Source organism: Mobula birostris, chromosome 23, assembly GCF_030028105.1.
Source record: "Mobula birostris isolate sMobBir1 chromosome 23, sMobBir1.hap1, whole genome shotgun sequence".
NCBI classification, from domain to species: domain Eukaryota; kingdom Metazoa; phylum Chordata; class Chondrichthyes; order Myliobatiformes; family Myliobatidae; genus Mobula; species Mobula birostris.
The window spans coordinates 42,808,863-42,828,161 of record NC_092392.1 but is presented as its reverse complement, the minus strand read 5'-3'; the positions used below and the strand labels follow the sequence as shown (position 1 = coordinate 42,828,161).

The following is a 19,299-nucleotide window of genomic DNA, read 5'->3' as shown; positions in this document are numbered from 1 at the left end:
AGCTTGAAAGCTGGAACTTAAGAAGGGGAAGAAAAGAAGCATCACTATAAATCATTTCACAGTCTCAGAACATCTTTATTGTAATATCGTGAAGTACTCTTGTACTATAGATCATGTTTGAATATAGGGAAATAATTTTGTTATATATGCTTATGATTAAACAGGAACTGCGAAGAATTCCATTTTCTTTAATGATGTTGCTCGAAAGATAATTATTAGCTGGCATTACAAGACAATCTTCATTTTTCCCAAATAATGTCAGTGGGTGGTTTATCTCTCTCAAAACAGAAGAAAGAGTCTGAGCATCACCTCGGACTAGTTAGAGGGCTAGTTTTGCAGCAGTATAGTAGCACCACTTCACCACACATGCATATCTACCCACTACCCAATGCAAGCAAACATCTCTTCCCTCCCATGCCCCAATACATAATCCCCATACCTTCCCACCACACTGCACTGGAATTTCTGCCTAACTATGCACCCAAGAGACTGGATTAATTTCTAACTTTAACTCATTTAGAGTCAAGGCAACTACCAATGAAATCAAACTGGCACTACACAAATAATATTAGCCATGTTTACTTGTATCGTCCTCTAACAAAAAAGATCTTAAAAAGCATTGCTTTGAATTTTATCTCACAGTTGTGTTAAACTTTACAATTCTTTTGTTTATTTACCTTTTCAGGTTGACCCAGCTCCATATTACGAAGCTTGTGTTGAGGAGGCTTGTGCTTGTGATTTGGAAGGAAAATACCTGGGATTCTGTACTGCTGTAGCAGTATATGCAGAGGCTTGTAATAAGGCGGGTGTGTGTGTTGACTGGAGAACGCCTGATCGATGCCGTAAGTCAAAAGCGCTTCAATAATAGAAGGGACATCTTTTCACATTTCTTAATAACAATATTAACAGCAAGTGAATGCATCAGATGAGTTTTTTTATAAAATAGATTACCTTAAAGTAATCAATTATAATTGTCATCTGATTCAGTTTTAAAAAGCTGAATGGTTTTATTATACGACTTGATTAGATGGTTACTTTTATACTTGAATTAATTACTAGTAATAAAACATTAACCAGACACTACCTTATTTTGCAGCTGTGTACTGCGACTATTATAACACTCCTGGTGAATGCAGCTGGCACTATAGACCATGTGGAACTTTAACGGCAAGAACGTGCTCCGACCATGAAATTAGAAAGAAGTTTTCAGCAGTTCTTGAAGGTTGTATATAAATTCTAATTTATTTGTTGTTCATTGTTGAATCGTAAGTGTATTCCAGCTGAGAGGATGCATTTCTTAAAACACAGAGGATATGAGAGATTCAGGAAAGAATGCAGAGTTGAAGCCAGGATCAAACCAACTTTTTGAATGGTGGGACACATTCAAGGGATCATCAGGCTGCGTACACTCCTGAATACTAAGACAAATCTTGGCTTGTCTGCGGAGCAGTGCATCTTGCTTGGTGCAATTAACTACCTTGCAGAATAGAATCGTTCCAGCACATAGACAGCTGAATATTAAAACAACCACTCAACAAACGATTGTAGCTGCTTAAAGATCAGTGACAGTGAACTAAATTAAAAGCAGCAGAGTACATAGCTAAACAGCAGGATGTACAGATCTGATCATTTGAACAACTTACTTGGTTAGAAGTAGTGGTTTTTAAATTACAATGTGATAAATGTGTAAATGTAAATACAACGTAATGTGTAAAAATCTTAAGCACCTAAATTTAGCTAGGGTGCCTAAGAATTTTGCACAGTACTGTAATCAACTGTGATCTTTTCAAAGGGGGTTAGTCATATTTAATACCTGTCAATGGCACAGATTAAACAGTTCACATCATTGTGCATAGTATGAAATACTGTCTAAATACTGTATTGTAATGGTGCTACAAAAACAAAGTATGAAAATATTTCTGAAAGAATCAAACTTTAAAAATATCATTTATGGCATCCAGTAGGAGCATTTAACTTACATGTTTTACACTCTCAGGATGTGTATATGTACGTCACAGCCAAGAAGATACTTCTAAGCAAGAGTTATTTATGTAGCGTAGGAACAGCAGTATATTTAGATGGCAGGCTCCCATAGATAGCAGAGATAACAGGCAGAGAATTGATTTAGATTAGATTAAATTAGATTATGAGGACACACAGTCCTCTTTTATTGTCATTTAGTAATGCATGCATTAAGAAATGATACAATGTTTCTCCAGAATGGTATCACAGAAACACATGACAAACCGACTGAAAAACTGACAAAACCACATAATTATAACATATAGTTACAACTGTGCAAAGCAATACCGTAATTTGATAAAGAACAGACCATGGGCACGGGAAAAAGTCTCAAAGTCTCTCGAAAGTCCCATCATCTCACGCAGACGGTGAACCTCCAGCACCGCAAACTTGCCGATGCAGCATCCTGGAAGCATCCGACCACAGTCCGACTCCAAGTCCGTCCAAAAACTCTGAGCCTCCGACCAGCTCTCCGACACCAAGCACTGAGCACCATCTCTGCCGAGCGCTTCAACCCCGGCCCCGGCAACAGACAATAGGCAAAGCCGAGGATCTGGGGCCTTCTCCTCCGGAGATTCTCGATCACACAGTAGCAGCGGCAGCGAAGCGGGCATTTCAGAAGTTTCTCGAGGTGTTCCTCTGTGCTTCTCACGGCTGTCTCCATCAAATCAGGATTGTGCACGGCATCCTAGTTAACACATACGATATCATTCGGAACAGCTGCGCGCGCTACGTTTCGCCGCCATCTTCTCCTCCCTCCAGACTTATTTGATTTATTTACATGTTTGTATTTAATATGATTTAACACTATTTTCCATGTAATTGATAGTTATAATTAAAACATAAAAATATAAAGCAAAAAAGGTACAGGCAGGGGTTCCCAACCATTTTTTATGCCATAAACTAATACCATTAAGCAAGGGGTCCGTGGATCCTAAGTTAGGAACCCCTGGTACACCCAAGCAAGCTGAATCTGACAGAGAAAAGGCCTCACCGCTCATTTCCCACATTATTCTTAAATTTGTTTCAAGCTTCTTGGATTTGCAAGTTTTCATTTGCTTTCTAATAGAATTCATTTGGGAGAACGTAACATGGGAATTAGCGGATCATATAGATCTTGTTACTTTCTATTAAATATAGGGTGTTATGCACAATGCCCTGAGGCTCGTCCTTACCTGGATGAAAACAAGATGAAGTGTGTGAAGTTGTCTGATTGTACTTGTTATTATAATGGGGAAATATTGGAACCTGGTGAAGAAAGAAATGACTGCAGAAATTGGTAAGAATTCACTTTATGATATTTTTCAGGAATAAGTTAGTATTTATTTGTAGCATAATACAATTTTGGAACTGTAATAGAGACTTATCTAAATAGGAAGATGATGTTTGATACATTAAGATGCCAAACTTCATGAAGTGAAAAGTCAGGGAAGTAATCTACCAATTGCTCTTGCTAAGAGAAATAATTTATCATGTGCTTTTAATGTACTAACATGATTACATGAGGCACCTTTAAATAGAGGCTTCATACAGAAGTCTCATTTGTACTGATATATGTACTGTGTTTTGCAGCTTGCTCCCTGAAGAACGTTGCTTCTTTCAGCTGTATTCATGTGTATGGTTGAATCACAATAGACTTCAACTTGAAGTTAAAATGGCAGTATATAATGGTCTGGGTTGATCAGACCCAAAAGACCTAAACTAATTTCTGTGTCTAGGAGTTGTGAGAATAAGTTTACAAGCACAACAAAGTAACTTAAAAATATAGAGAGCACAAATAAGCCATACAAAGATTTAAGGGCTCATTATTCTTGGTCATCATTTGTCATTGATTGTCGCATTTATCAGGGGAACTCCAAATTCTGGGTCCATCTTAGACACTGTTCACAATCCCTCGGTCTAGGTGAAGCCCCAAGAACTGAATGAAAGGTTCCTCAATAAACAGGGGTTCAATCCACAAGCATAGCAAGACACACTGAGACAGGCAAACTATTTGGTCTTTTGTCCTCACGCCACTAACTCAGCACGGTTTCTTTCATTCAAACAACCCATATGTTCATCACCAGACATCTTTATGCCACTGTGCCTGATGCCAAGGAAGACTCCAAGAGCTATCAGCAAACGTTAGACATAAACAATCCTACTGTGTTTAAACGCAAACAACAGGAATTCTGCAGATGCTGGAAATTCAAGCAACACACATCAAAGTTGCTGGTGAACTGACGTCCTGATGAAGGGTCTCGGCCTGAAACGTCAACTGCACCTCTTCCTACAGATGCTGCCTGGCCTGCTGCGTTCACCAGCAACTTTGATGTGTGCTACTGTGTTTAACTTGTACAGACACCTTGACACCTTACATGCTGCCAGTTCACAAAGAATCAAAATGTCATTTGGAGCTTTTCAGACTTTATCCAATATTTGATCAAATTCACCACAACACATTCCGCCCCTTTGAATGTCTGAATAGACATTCTGCTTAAAACGAAGAATACATACTAATATCCCTTGGATGATTGAAAACTAATATTATCATAATTATCAATTATGTAGATCCAATTAATAACTGTAACATTCACATTAAAATATATGTCATCCTCAAGGGGTGTTAACAACTTCCTGTTGACAATTAAAACAGAATGAATAAGATTTACAAACACCACATTGTGATCAGGGATGCAAGAGTTAGCTTACAACTGTAGGCCCTCAATTAACACAATTAGTGCATAATCACATGATGTACATTTTTCATGAAACAATAATACTGTTTTCACAAATCACAGGGTTATCAGTGGCTTGTCAACTCCCCTCAACAGAAGCCTAATATCCAACAAAACACAAGACAAGCATTAAAACAGAACAAAGCAACATTCCAGCAGGAACCTTTAAAAACAGAAGCCGAGGGATAGTTAAAAATGTTTTCATTCTTTCTGAGTCAATTTGACCTTATCCACACACACTAGTTGGGTCTGTCCTCGTACCATCACCCACTAAGCATTTCCTTGTCTGTCAGCAATAACTTCACTCTCCACTGGAGCGGATGACGAGTCTGTCACAAACACTGTACGCCCTCCAGGAGAACTGAATCAGCTCTTTTATCAGCTCGTTCAGTTGTGCCATCAGGAACAAAAGGAATAAATTGTCCTGTCATTAACAAAAGGGGAGTACCTTCAAGGGGCGATTGTTCAAATTATACAAAGCACGGGGGAAGGACAGGTAACCATCCAGACCAGGTATGGGCAGGAGTAAGTAAACAAACTTGCTATTTTTAATAGGCCATTCATTCATTCATTCAATCAGACCACTGGCCTGAAGATAGTAGGGGACATGGAGGATCCAGATACACCATTAAAAACAGCCCTCTCTTGCACCCTGGAAGGCCTAAAGAGTGAACCAATATTTCAAGGGTGCAGAAATGAGATGTTCTAATCCCTGAAGGGTACCACACTGATTAGCTTTAACAGTAGGGATTGCCATAAAAAAAAAAATCAGAGTAAGACTCCACCATAGTGAGAATGTACTGGCATCGCTTCAGTAAAGGGAGGGGACCAATGTAATCTATCTGTCGAATCTGAACAGGAGCACGCCCACAGCAAATAGCAGCCAAGGGCCATTTTAAAAGCAGTTAGTCCTTAATTTCTAAACATAGTCCACAATTCCCGACCACAGTACAAGCTATATCAGTGGGAAGAATAATCCTTATGGCCTAGACCACTCCATAGCACCCTGTACCCCCAAATAACCAGAAGATTCACGGATCCACCAAGCAAGTGGGTTGCGATCAAAGTGTTAAAGGTTTCAGAAACCTCCTCTTCAGAGGATCCCCACAATAACACATCATCGATATAGCGAGCTACACACAGATCCTGTACCACCACACTATGGGAAGTAGTCGGACTATGAACATGTCCCTGTGGAAGCCATGTATAGGTGAACTGAAGGACATTCCATCTAAAAGCAAACTGATATTGCTCGGCAATAGAGATGGAGAAGGCAGCCTTAGCCAAATCAATAACAGCATAACTATCAGTCCCAATCCGATGTAGGGGCCACCGAAGGGTGACCAGTCCCTTTGTCTGGGCTATCAAATGCAACCCACAATGCTCACAGAATAAAACATAAAGAACGGCAGTAGGTACACCGTCATTTTTTTCCCTTTAGCAGAGACAGAACCATTTCCTTCCTACTAAAACGGGAAGAGGAACCATTGATACCCACTGCTGAGACACAGCCATCAGCTGCTTTGCAGCATTCCAGGATATAAAAGCAAACTTAACCTGATCTATATCTGACCCTTCAAATTGGGCCAATAGTCTGCAATAGTCCACCCTTCAGCTGGCCCTAAAAGATCCAACGAGATGCCTTTCCACCGTCCCCATTCCATCAATCGGGTGCACAGCCTCAGGGCGGTTATGATTATTGTAAATGGCAGATTGTATTGCTATATCTTGAAGGCGTGAAATAGCCTTGGGGGGGGGGGGGTCCAGGGACAAGGAGACGCGTCCTAATCCAAAGCAGCAAGATAGCGAGCAGGATCAGCCCATATTACTGTTGTCCACAGAAAGCGTTCAGCTCTGTCAACCTGATCAACCCACAATTCAGTCAAGACCAATGGGTCCATCATTAATAAATCGAATTGAAAAACAACAATTGAGAGGCGGGCGAATCAACTTTGTTCAGCCTGTAATTTGGTGGTAACGTAGTTACGGATAGTGTTCTCAGTGGCAGTAGAGGCAGCCGCAGCAGCTTTGATTTTGTTCATCAGCATTCCAGCGTTCCTCTAACTCTCATACATTTGATGGAGCGCGGCCTCAATTACATTGTTCTTGTCCCCACCCAAATCATCCTCATTCCAGATATCCTCATCCCAGGTATCCGGATCCTGCAGGAGCATAGATCGGACCTTTGCGGGATCCACTTTCATACAACTGCGCCACATGCAGTATCTGCATCACATTCGCCATAGCAACTTGTTTAACGCTCAGCACGTTCTTGCGCTGCAGGTGCCATTTCGTTTAAAATAGTGTTCTGAGGACTCAAAGAGTCCAACTTGCGCTGCAATCGCGAAATTTCCTCAGACTGCTGGGCTCTCTCAGTATTTGACTGTCACAACGCAGTTATAAAAAACCACCATACTTGAGGCACAGAATCCCTCTTAAAGGGAAAAGCTAAATGCTTAAAAGCATTGCAGGCGGAAACTTAACATCAGACAATTCAGCAAATGCCTTCTCCCAACATCAGGGAGGAACTCTTTACACAGATCATTAGAAAGTGACCCAAAGCCTTCAGAGTTATCTGTCCATCTGGGGTCCTGATAAGTCTAGGCTACACTATAGCTCGACTTGCTTGTTACCACCACATTTTTCTGGACCCTGCTCGCAGTGCCAAAGGTATATAGGCCTGGTTGATCCAAAAGACCCAAACTAATTTGAGTGTCCAAGAGATGTGGTTAAAAGCATGCAAGCACAACAAACTAACAAGCCTAATTTATTGTCATGAAACAGAAAGCACAAATAAACCGAACAAAATACTGCATAGCAAGTCAGAAAGATTTCCACAAAGGTTTCAGGGCTCACGATTCTTAGTCTCCACTCGACTGCTGATTGCCACTGTTGTCTGAATTCCAAGTTGTGAAATCACCCTGAGTACGTCCTAGGCACCAATTACGATCGCTCGGTCTGGGTGAAGTCCCAAGAACTGAGCGAAAAGTGCCTCAGTATGTAGGGGTTCAATCACAAGCATAGCAAGACACGCAGAGACAGACAAATTATTTGATCTTTTGTTCTCATGAGAATGGTTTCTTTCATTCAAACAACTCCTGTACATTGACAGACATTTTGATGCCACTGTGCCTGATGCCAAGGAAGACTCCAAGTGCTATCAGCAAATGTTAGACATAAGCAATCATACAGTGTTTAACTTGTATAGACACCTTGACATCTTACATACTGCAAGCTCACAAAGAGTTAAAGTGTCACTTGGAGCTTTTCAGGCTTTCATCTAATATGTATATAAAATATATATTGGACAAAATTTAATACTCCACAACACACAGTCATTCTAGAGTTTGCTGCATCTTCATACAGAAGTCCCATCAATGAACTCTGACCTTAAAGATTTAAGATTAGCTTTATTTGTTAAAACGCACATGGAAATGTTGAAACATACAGTGAAATCTATTGGTATCTGCACTGTTGTATGTGGTGACATTTATGTACTTTGAACTTTAAACTTAGCACTAAGTTATTCTGCAAAAATCTTCAAAAGAAGTTCCAGTCAAGGAATAGTCAAGTTTTTTTTTATTGTTACTTAGATTTGTCTGAAAGTACTTATCTTCTCGAATAAAACCCAGTTGTGAGACCTTGTACTTTCCTCCAAGAGACTTTCTCAATTGGAAACAATCAAAACAAACTCATCACTAAGGAAATATTTTAGCATCTAAGTAATTATTCTGATTATTTGTTGAGGCTGAAGTCATGACACTTATTTTTTTCTGTTCCAGTACCTGCATTAAAGGAAAGATGATCTGTACAGGTAATTTTAGAAAAATATGAATGAGTGATTGAATGATAGTATTATCTTTTGAGCTGTTAATTTAGTATAAGCCTTTTATGTACTTAATCCCTCTGCAATGTTAACAATCTGTGTATGGTTAAGATAAATGGCAATCTGTCAATCAACGCAGACTGTAAGGTGTAACCATTGCTGATTCAATAGATTTACACAAAGAATAAACAACTAATTGGTCACAAAAGAAGCCACGTTAGATTACTCAAATTGAAACATCATGGCATGCTCCAACTATGGGAAAGAAAATATTGCTGGACCTGCTTGCATGTGCTTATACCAAGAATCCTCAATTTTGATTGGGATTATTAGTGAGACAATTTCAGTTTTCTCAGATGAATTGTGTAGATTTGCCTTGGCATCAAAAAGTAGGAAAAGTCTAAGTTCAAAGTACATTTATTATTATGTACGTATAAATAATACAACCTTGAGATTCATCCACTTCCAAGCAGCCACAAAACAAGAAACTCAAAAGAACCTAATTTGAAACAAAAACTATGCCCAAAGCACAGAAAGAGAAAGGAAATATGTAAATCGTGCAAACGATAAAAACAAGCAGCATCACTCAGAACAAAAGTCAAGAATGTTCATACTATAAATATGGATGAAATTAGGTGTGGCAACAGTTTCAGCACTTAAGCTGCTTGGGTGAACCTGTCGCATTGATTAACCCTTCTGAGTTCATAAATACCTGCATTAGCCAATGTCCGGTATGTTTACCAACTTCATCATTATCATCTGGCAATCCACTACAGCTGCTCAGCATGACAGAGCATTTGCAAAAGAGATACAGAGTTGATGGTCTTAAATTGGTTAATGACATAACCCCATGACTGCATGGGTTTCCTCCCACATTCCAAAGGTGTTCGGGTTAGTAGGCTAATTGGTCACATTATAAGGCTAATAGGGCAGCACAGTCTCATTAGTCCAGAAGGGCCTGTTACTGTGCTGTATCTCTAAATAAATACATGAAAATAAATATAAAGAACTAAATAAAACACTCATTCTCAATCAAAATCTAGCACTATAGCTTTAATTAACAAATGCTATTTTATATCTCAAGATTCTGATGAAACATAGCCTGCCCTTGTCCTATTAGAATGTCAAATAATTTAAGATCAATATTTGTCCCTTATGTAATCCTATTTTAGGTAGTGTTCAGTCTTATCCACAATATTGTTGCTGATGTTCTTTAATACTTACCCTTAACATTTTCAAAATTTCAGTAATTCAATCCAAGTTTCTAAATGCAGGTTAACAACAGGAAATGTTGAAAATACTCATTGATCAGATAGCATCTGTGGAAAGAGAATAAGATGCTACTTGATCTACTAAACTTGCATAAGGACCAGGTAGAGTTAGAAACAAACAATTTTTAAGTAATGGATGGATAGAACAATGTCTCATGTAGACTAATGACTGAGAGAAACTGAACAAGATAAGTGGTGGTGATACTGGCCGGAGAATGGCAGAATGTAACAGATTAAACTCAGGATGTTTCCTTTTACTTATAAAACACTGTCATGTTGCTGTTTAGACTTTCCTACTACAACAACTGAAGTGTCAACAACCACGAGTCTTCCTACCACAACAACCAAGACGTCAACAGCCATGAGTCCTCCTACCACAACAACCAAGTCGTCAACAGTCACAAGTCTTCCCACAACAACTGAAGAGTCAACAGCCACAAGTCTTCCCACACCAACTGAAGTGTCAACAGGCACAAGTCCTCGTACCACAACAACCAAGACGTCAACAGCCATGAGTCTTCCTTCCATAACAACTGAAGTGTCAACAGGCACAAGTCCTCCTACCACAACAACCAAGACGTCAACAGCCACAAGTCCTCCTACCACAACAACCAAGACGTCAACAGGCACAAGTCCTCCTACCACAACAACCAAGACGTCAACAGCCACAAGTCCTCCTACCACAACAACCAAGTCGTCAACAGCCGCAAGTCTTCCCACAACTGAAGTGTCAACAGGCACAAGTCCTCCTACCACAACAACCAAGACATCAACAGCCACAAGTCCTCCTATTACAACAACCAAGATGTCAGCAGTCACAAGTCTTCCCACAACAACTGAAGAGTCAACAGCCACAAATCTTCCCACACCGACTGAAGTGTCAACAGGCACAAGCCCTCCTACCACAACAACCAAGATGTCAACAGCCACAAGTCTTCTCCCAACAACTGAAGCGTCAACAGCCACAAGTCTTCCCACAACAACTGAAGTGTCAACAGGCACAAGTCCTCCTACCACAACAACCAAGACATCAACAGCCACAAGTCCTCCTACCACAACAACCAAGATGTCAACAGCCACAAGTCTTCCCACAATAACTGAAGCGTCAACAGCCACAAGTCTTCCCACAACAACTGAAGTGTCAACAGGCACAAGTCTTCCCACACCAACTGAAGTGTCAACAGGCACAAGTCCTCCTACCACAACAACCAAGATGTCAACAGCCACAAGTCTTCCCACAATAACTGAAGCGTCAACAGCCACAAGTCTTCCCACAACAACTGAAGTGTCAACAGGCACAAGTCTTCCCACACCAACTGAAGCGTCAACAGCCACAAGTCTTCCCACAACAACTGAAGTGTCAACAGGCACAAGTCCTCCTACCACAACAACCAAGACGTCAACAGCCACAAGTCCTCCTACCACAACAACCAAGATGTCAACAGCCACAAGTCTTCCCACAATAACTGAAGCGTCAACAGCCACAAGTCTTCCCACACCAACTGAAGTGTCAACAGGCACAAGTCTTCCTACCACAACAACCAAGATGTCAACAGTCACAAATCTTCCCACAACAACTGAAGAGTCAACAGCCACAAGTCTTCCCACAACTGAACAGTCAACAGCCATAAGTCTTTCCACAACAACTGAAGTGTCAACAGGCACAAGTCCTCCTACCACAACAACCAAGATGTCAACAGCCACAAGTCTTCCCACAACAACTGAAGAATCAACAGCCACAAGTCCTCCTACCATAACAACCAAAATGTCGACAGTCACAGGTAAATAGATAAATAATATTGTTTGAAAACTTAATAATAAGATTCCAAAGCCTATCCAGAAAGGCACAGGTGTTTCTCCCAATCATTTTAATGCTTTCAGGTATGGATACAGAGTATGATATTCACAGCCTCCTTTGTCCATTCTAACTTATGTTTACCTCTCTAGCACAAACAGTATGTAAGGAATCCATACAGCTAAATGTCTTTGGGTGGTTTAACCTTATATGCCATTTAAATGTCAAAAGTGCCAACAAATTTATAAACTGCATGGTTAAATCAAATGATGTCCCTAAAAGTAGTACCTGAGAAAACAATATGTTCTTTAGGGACAATTAAATACTATGCTGTCATCCATGTAGGAAAATGAAGCAGGATCCCATGAATGACAGCAAGGTATATGAATAAGTCATGTATTTTCAGATGTTAGCAGAGGGATAAATATTTATCAGGCCACTAACTGATCTGTTTTTATTAAAGAAAAGGTATGGGATCATTCACATCCACTTGAGAAGTAAAGTCACATTTTATGATCTTGTAAAGATGCCAACTTCATCTTACATCTTTGCCACAAATGTGGTTTCAATGCATGGCCTTCAAACTTGAGAATAAAAGTGACTCAAAACCAATATTCCCTCTAAGATGTGCATATGTGCACACACATCTTTTGTTACTAGCACTCAAAGGAATTTAAACTGTGCACAAAATGTTGTCACCCTCTACCTCATTGGCATTTTAAGTATACTTCACAGTTGTACACAATCACATTTCCTTTTCCAGTTTCTGATGTGGACAAAGTTGAAAACATGGAGTTTGCAATGATTTGTTTGCAGAGTTTAGAATTGGTTTATTTATGCTGTTTTATTGAAGAAATTATTTATTGCGCACTTCTTGTTGTCACTGGGCAAAAAAATTGCACAGCATTAGACTTTTGCACACACTGGTTATTACAAATTGGAGGGAGCATTGACTCAAAACCTAGCAGGGTTCCACTGTGAAGCTTCATTTCTCTTGTGAAATACAACTGTCCAGTTTGCAACCTAATGGTCTATTCGCCCAAGACACCAGGCAATTTAGTCAACTCCAGGGGCCACATAGTCTCAGTCAACCCCCAAGCAGTGCATAAACAGATACAGTTAACTCTTCAGGTTATAGAATCTGCAATTTACACAGATGTTGCCTGCCCTGCTGAGTGTTAGCAGCATATATTGTTTTTTTTATATTTCAGATTTCCCACATCTGCAGTTGTCCCAATTTGGGGGCAAAAATTACAGTCAGCTTCAGAGACTGAGCAGTGGCCATCCACAGCAGGGTCTGGGCAAAGGTTGTCCACTCTAAGACCTGGGCAATGACCATGCCCGATTCTGTAACCTAAGAAAACAAAAGAACAATGCCTGGTATGCAGCGAGCACATCTATTTGCAGTTCTCCTCCAGTTCACACAGCACACTAACTTAGAAATATCTCACAGTTCCTTCAGTTTTGCTAGATTTGAATTTTTTAACTTCCCATCTCAAAACCTTAAGGCAGTGCTCACAACAAAAGGTCTCTTCTTTCTCAAAGGCATTTAAGACTTGGTTTTGCTAGTGTATCCTTAGACCAAAAGATGATTTTAAAATGCCTGAGAGGTCAGGTAATCACAATCAGCCATGGGGCTGGACAAGTAACCTTAATCCAGGTTGGACAAGGAGCCTCATTTTGGGACAACACTTTGTAAGACTGAGTGTTACTTGACTGAAGTAGATAGCAGTGCACAGGACAACTTTAGAGTCCTTCAGATGAAATTTGAAGATGAATCATGTTGGCTAATGGCCAACAGTTGTGCATCCCAGACTGTTAGAGAGCTGACAAGTTGTGAGGGATGTCAGAGGTAAAGTTTTTTGATTTATGTAAATAACATGTCCACAATGATATTAGATTAGATTATGAGGACACGCAGTCCTCTTTTATTGTCATTTAGTAATGCATGCATTAAGAAATGATACAATGTTCCTCCTGAACGATATCACAGAAACACAAGACAAACCAAGACTAAAAAAACTGACAAAAACCACATAATTATAACATATAGTTACAACAGTACAAAGCAGTACCGTAATTTGATAAAGAACAGACCATGGACACGGTAAAAAAAAGTCTCAAAGTCTCTGGAAAGTCCCAACATCTCACGCAGATGGTAGAAGGAAGAAAAACTCTCCCTGCCATGAACTTCCAGCACCGCAAACTTGCCGATGCAGCACCCTGGAAGCACCCGATCACAGTCGACTCTTGAGTCCATCCGAAAACTTCGAGCCTCCGACCAGCCCTCCGACACTGACCACCGAGCACCATGAGAGTGCACTTGTGAAAAACTCACATTTCTCCCTTTTTGCACGCAGACCATACTCACTCAGACTTGTAAGCACTTTCCAAGGTCTGGAAGTGCTCGTCATCATTTTCCAGTCACAATGATATCATCAAAATAATATTGGGATATCTTGCAGCACTTGGTGCATTGCTCTTTGTCAAATTGCTGGAGCTGATGCGATGCCAAAGACGAGATGACTATACTGGAACAGTTCCTTGTGAGTGTTGTTTGTGAGGAACTTCCTGCTTGACTCCTCATTCTCCATTTGTAGATAGGCTTGTGACAAGTCAATCTTTGAAAACCTCTTCCCACTTGCCAAAGATTCAAAAATGTCTTCTATTCATGACAGGCAATACTGCACAGTGCACAGCACCATGTTAATGCTCACCTCAAAAATCCCCACATATGCAAACGGCTGCGGCCTTCACTTTCTTGATCTCCGGGAAAATGCGTTTGGCTCAATCACTCCACTCAACTTTGGAGGGAATTCCAGATGCCTCCAAGCTCTGCAGTTCAGCTTCGACTTTAGGACGTAGTGTGTAAGGCACTGAATGCACTTAGTGGAATCTTTTTGTTGCTACTTCATCAAGTTCAATTCTGGCCCTCATGCCTTTGAGTTTACCAATATCCTTCTCAAACACCTTCTCATTAACATTAAGCATCTGTGCCAATCTCTGGTTAGCGCTACCATCTGAGTGGCCATTGTTTGTTGATGCCACACTGAGTGCTTTGATTGAGTGCCAGTCTAATTGGATTTTTCTCAACCATTCACATCTGAAAAGTGCTGGCCCTCCACTTTTCAATACGTAAAGCTCTAACTGTTGTGTTTGGCCTCCATACTTCACATTTACTTATAGTTTCCTTTGGGAGACACTTGTTTGTCTGTCTAAGTCTTTAGCATCACTGAGGTCTTCTCTAATGGTATCTTAGAAAACAGTCTGTTGTAGTCAGCCTCTGGAATTATGGACAAAGCTGACCCTTTATCCAGTTCCATTTTCAGTTTTACATTGGACGCACTTATTGTGATCCAGATGATTTTGTGATCTGCTTCAGTAATACTATGCAGTTCTAGGCATGACAGTTCACCTTTATAAGACTCTTATTATGTCTGATTCTGTTTTACATTCGGTAACTTTATGCATATTTTGTGCTTGAGACTTTTCACTTGGTTGTGCTTTTTGCCTGCCTTGCACATTCTCTCTATGCAACCTTGTCTGTGACACTCTGCAGACTTTTTCTTTGAACCAACAATCATTTGCATCATTGGAGGATTTGCCACATCAATAACATCTTTGGCTTTTTGCACCAATCAGAGACATGTTATGCATTTTGCATTCTAATCTCCTTTTCTGTAGTTCTGCTGCATCTTTTGCTGCAGTCTCTAACAATATTGCAATGGTGAATGCCGGTTTTAAGGTTAGGTCTCTTTCAGACAGTAGCTTCTTTTGAGTGCTTTGACAATGGATGCGACATATAAGCCTATCCCTTAATGCATCAGAAAGTCCATCTCTAAAGTTACAGTACTGGGGAAGTTTGCACAGTTCTGCAGTGTATTCAGAAATGCTTTCATCCTTTGGTTCCTTTTGTAAAATCTAAATCTCTCAGATATTGCCAGCTGTTTAGGACTCAAATGATTCTGTAAATTTGTAACAATGTCATTGAACGTCTTACTTGCTGGCTTTTCAGGGGTAACTAGGTTGCATAAGAGGCTGTACATTCTTGGGCCCATTAAGCTAAGAAGTGTAGGGGCTTTCTTCTGCTCCTCCACGTTGTTCGTGTTTTGTCAACTTTCCCGACTGAAGCCATCGCCACATTATTTTCACTTTGAATTCAGTATGTAAACAACAGCACATGCGTGGACAACAGATCAATACATAGTGTTAAGGGGGTTTAGGGGGTGGTGTCAGTGCTCCAAAAGAAACAGATCCATACATTACAGAAAGCAACAGATCTTTCATCGCTCAAAACAATTTTCAATTACTATCATGTTACCATTTGGTGAAATCAAATTTACACATAATAAGTTGATAGAAAACTTGAAATACTCAGCTAAATCTGAGAAAGTCATTTTGTAAATATTTCCTTTAATTATGTTTTCCTTCTTTCATATCTTACTACAGGAGGATGTTTAACATGGTCGACATGGTATAATGAAAATACGCCTACTCTTCAAATGAGATCAGACACTGAATTATTGAATCAAATGCCTAAGCCATTATGTCCGTACCCTGATTATAATATTACTGATATTCAATGTGAAGCTGTCAAATTTCCTCAGCGTCCAATAAGTGAGATGAAGGATAATGTGACATGTGATAAAGAGATAGGTCTTGTTTGTACTTATAATCCAGAGACATCTGAAGATTTGGTGTGTTTGGACTACAGGATTAGAGTTTGCTGTGGCCTTTATACATCAAGTCCCAGCAGTGCAGCACCCACAACAGCCATGACCACGAACAACACAGTCCCACCAATACCAAACACCACCTCCCTCCAAACAATTGAACCAAGCTCCATCACCTTGATCCCAACCACCAACACTACCACCCTCCTGGCGACGCAAGCTGCCTCCACAGTAACCACCTCCATCTTGACTACAGTAAGCAACACCCTCCCAACTACACGGACCACCTCCACCCCACAAACATGTGCAGCAGATTCTAAACCTACATGTCAGAAGTCTTCAATAATTCTCAATGAAAACGGCTGTGAGAAGTGGGATTGTTATTGTAAGTACATTTTATATATTACATAAATTCTTTAAATTAAAATATTTATTGAATCATTGAACCTGTCTGTACCTAAACAACTTTTATGCTTTCAGGCGAATGTTTAATTTGGGGAGATCCTCATTACCTCACATTTGGTGGCACACAGTATGATTTCTTTGAGAACTGTACTTACACCCTTGTGGAAGAACGGGTGCCAAGATACAATTTTTCCATACTAGTCGATAATTATTTTTGTTTTCCTGGCATCGACTTATCTTGTGCAAGAGGGCTGATCATCCTTTATAATGCAAGTTCTGTAATTATCCGGACTAATGACAAGAGGCGTGTAAGTGAATTACTACTGAACAACAAATGCTTATACAATGTTTGTGGTTGAATTGGTTCATGACTCATCACAAAACAGTGATGAACCTGAAAACAATTGAAGATCAGAAGTCTGCTAAACAAGATAGGTTTTAAGGATGAAATATAGAGATCTGGAAAAAGTTAACAGAGCATCCATGGGTTTTTTGTTTTGTAACTCCTAAATATAAAACTAATTGAAAGCAAAAGCATGGAGCCAGGAATAATACATCTTAGTTTCATTTTTACTTCAAGTGAGGCACGCACCTATGACATAGTGACCTGAAGGTTGCGAGTTCGAGCCTCAGCTGAGGTAGTGTGTTGTATCTTTGAGCAAGGCACTTAACCACACATTGCTCCTACTCGTTTATAGCCCAGCGGCAGCGATTGATGCAGTATGGACAGGAAAGGACAGGACAGGACATATGCCATCCATATACTTTAACATACAGTATATCCCACAGTGCAACAAAAAATGCTTAGTCAAACAATATATTTACAATATTACTCAAATATTATTAAATATCAAATACATAATAATGGGAGATCCAAACACAGTGCTGTTTTAGGCTATGTTACAAAAGGGTGATGCACAAATACAGAGATGTAGGAGCATCACTTTCTTGAGGGATGCTATCATTGGAGATTTTGGGTGAGGTGAGGGAGTGTAGAGGTGAGACAAGCCACGGAAGTCATTAAAGAAAATGTCAAATATTTTAATTTGGAAAACCATATAAAGAACAAAGAGAAAACAGAACTTAGAGCAAGCTAGCACCTATTCAGCCATTCAAGTACCAGAAGACATTACATATAGTTCAGGGTGAAATATATCAGTTGTTTAAGGATTTTTGATGTCGTTTATCTTTACAGATAACTTTTGATGATAAAATTGTGACTGCTCCCTACAGTTCAAATGGAATTAACATACAGTCAGAAAATGAAAGAGTATATATCACTATTCCTGACATCCTCGTGAATATAATGTCCTCTGGAGATACCTTTCAAATTAGATTATCACAAAAATATTTTCTGAATAATACTCAAGGACAGTGTGGTAAGTCTGATTTTGATTTTGAATCCTATTGATGTAATGGAAGACTAAATGAGATCTGTGCCTGTTAGAACATTTATTAGCAAGGTTGCTGATGCCATGTAGTTTCTCTCAGACTGACAAAAGCACACCTTCTTCCCCAAAGGCTCTTGCTTGGATAGTGCAGTCGATGAATGCAGGAGAAGGAGCGGGAAAATAATGCCCACAGACTGCTGCCACGTTACTGCAAATGACTGGAAGATTTCTGATCCGAATAAGCCATACTGTGAATCTGCTCCTATGGGCTTGCCTTGCTCTCCTCCACCTTCCTCTCCACCTTGCAAACTAAAATTCACACTTTGCAACAAACTTTTAGAAAAGTATGTGAACTACTTCCTCTTTTTTATTCAATGGAAATAAGAAAATGTCAATGACTTTATCTGCTAAAGGCTAATGTACAGATAAAGTTAAGGTGGTTGCAGCAACTGTCGTATATCTAACAACTTATGAATGCATCTATTAAAGCAGAAAACTACTTCCAAGCCAATACTAAAAATTGCCAAGTGACATAACAAAGATTACTTCCATTTGTGTGGCTTGATATTTTACTTATCTCAAAAGAACAATTGGTGGAATGTTAAATCCCAATGTTTGACCTTTATGGAGCACTTGATGCTTCAATTTAAACAGATATTAGAAATTACCTGGTGGCAATTTTCAGTTTTCTTTGCTGGAGCTTCTAATAAATCTCAATTGAACTGCACCAGGATTCTGGACTGTATCATCATCATCATCAGGTGCCGTACCCAGTTTGAGCTTTGACTGCCATGGCCGACACACTCCTGTTTCGTGTCAAGTGGATCAATTCATTGGTATTCATTTCCAGTTCTCTGGCTGCTGTCTCCAACATCATTTGTCTTTGTCTTCCTCTTGCTTTCTTCCCTTCAGTCTTTTCCATAATTACCATGCATTCTAACTCCTCTTTCCTAATCACATGTCCAATGAAGTTACGTTGCCTTTTCATGATCTCATACATTATTTCTCTTTTTGTGTTTGCTCTGTTCATGACACCCTCATTAGATACTCATTTCGTCCATGATATTCTTTGCATCTTCCTCAAAAACCACATCTCTGCTGCTTCAATTCGTTTGCTCATGTTACTAGATATTGTCCAACATTCTGAGCCACTTAACATAACTGGATAAATGTAACATTTCAGTACTCTGAGGCAGGTT

At 39.8% G+C, this 19,299-nt stretch overlaps 1 protein-coding gene across 1 annotated transcript in view; it reads left to right on the top strand.

Annotated features, from left to right (window-relative positions):
- LOC140186946 (uncharacterized) overlaps positions 1 to 19,299 on the top strand; it is a 94,700-nt gene that overhangs the window by 49,670 nt on the left and 25,731 nt on the right. The window contains exons 26-34 of the mRNA XM_072241760.1: positions 686 to 842; positions 1,097 to 1,222; positions 3,163 to 3,301; positions 8,522 to 8,553; positions 10,124 to 11,617; positions 16,081 to 16,689; positions 16,785 to 17,017; positions 17,905 to 18,088; positions 18,231 to 18,444. Coding sequence (XP_072097861.1) covers positions 686 to 842; positions 1,097 to 1,222; positions 3,163 to 3,301; positions 8,522 to 8,553; positions 10,124 to 11,617; positions 16,081 to 16,689; positions 16,785 to 17,017; positions 17,905 to 18,088; positions 18,231 to 18,444 — 3,188 coding nt within the window. The remainder of the gene's footprint in view (positions 1 to 685; positions 843 to 1,096; positions 1,223 to 3,162; positions 3,302 to 8,521; positions 8,554 to 10,123; positions 11,618 to 16,080; positions 16,690 to 16,784; positions 17,018 to 17,904; positions 18,089 to 18,230; positions 18,445 to 19,299) is intronic.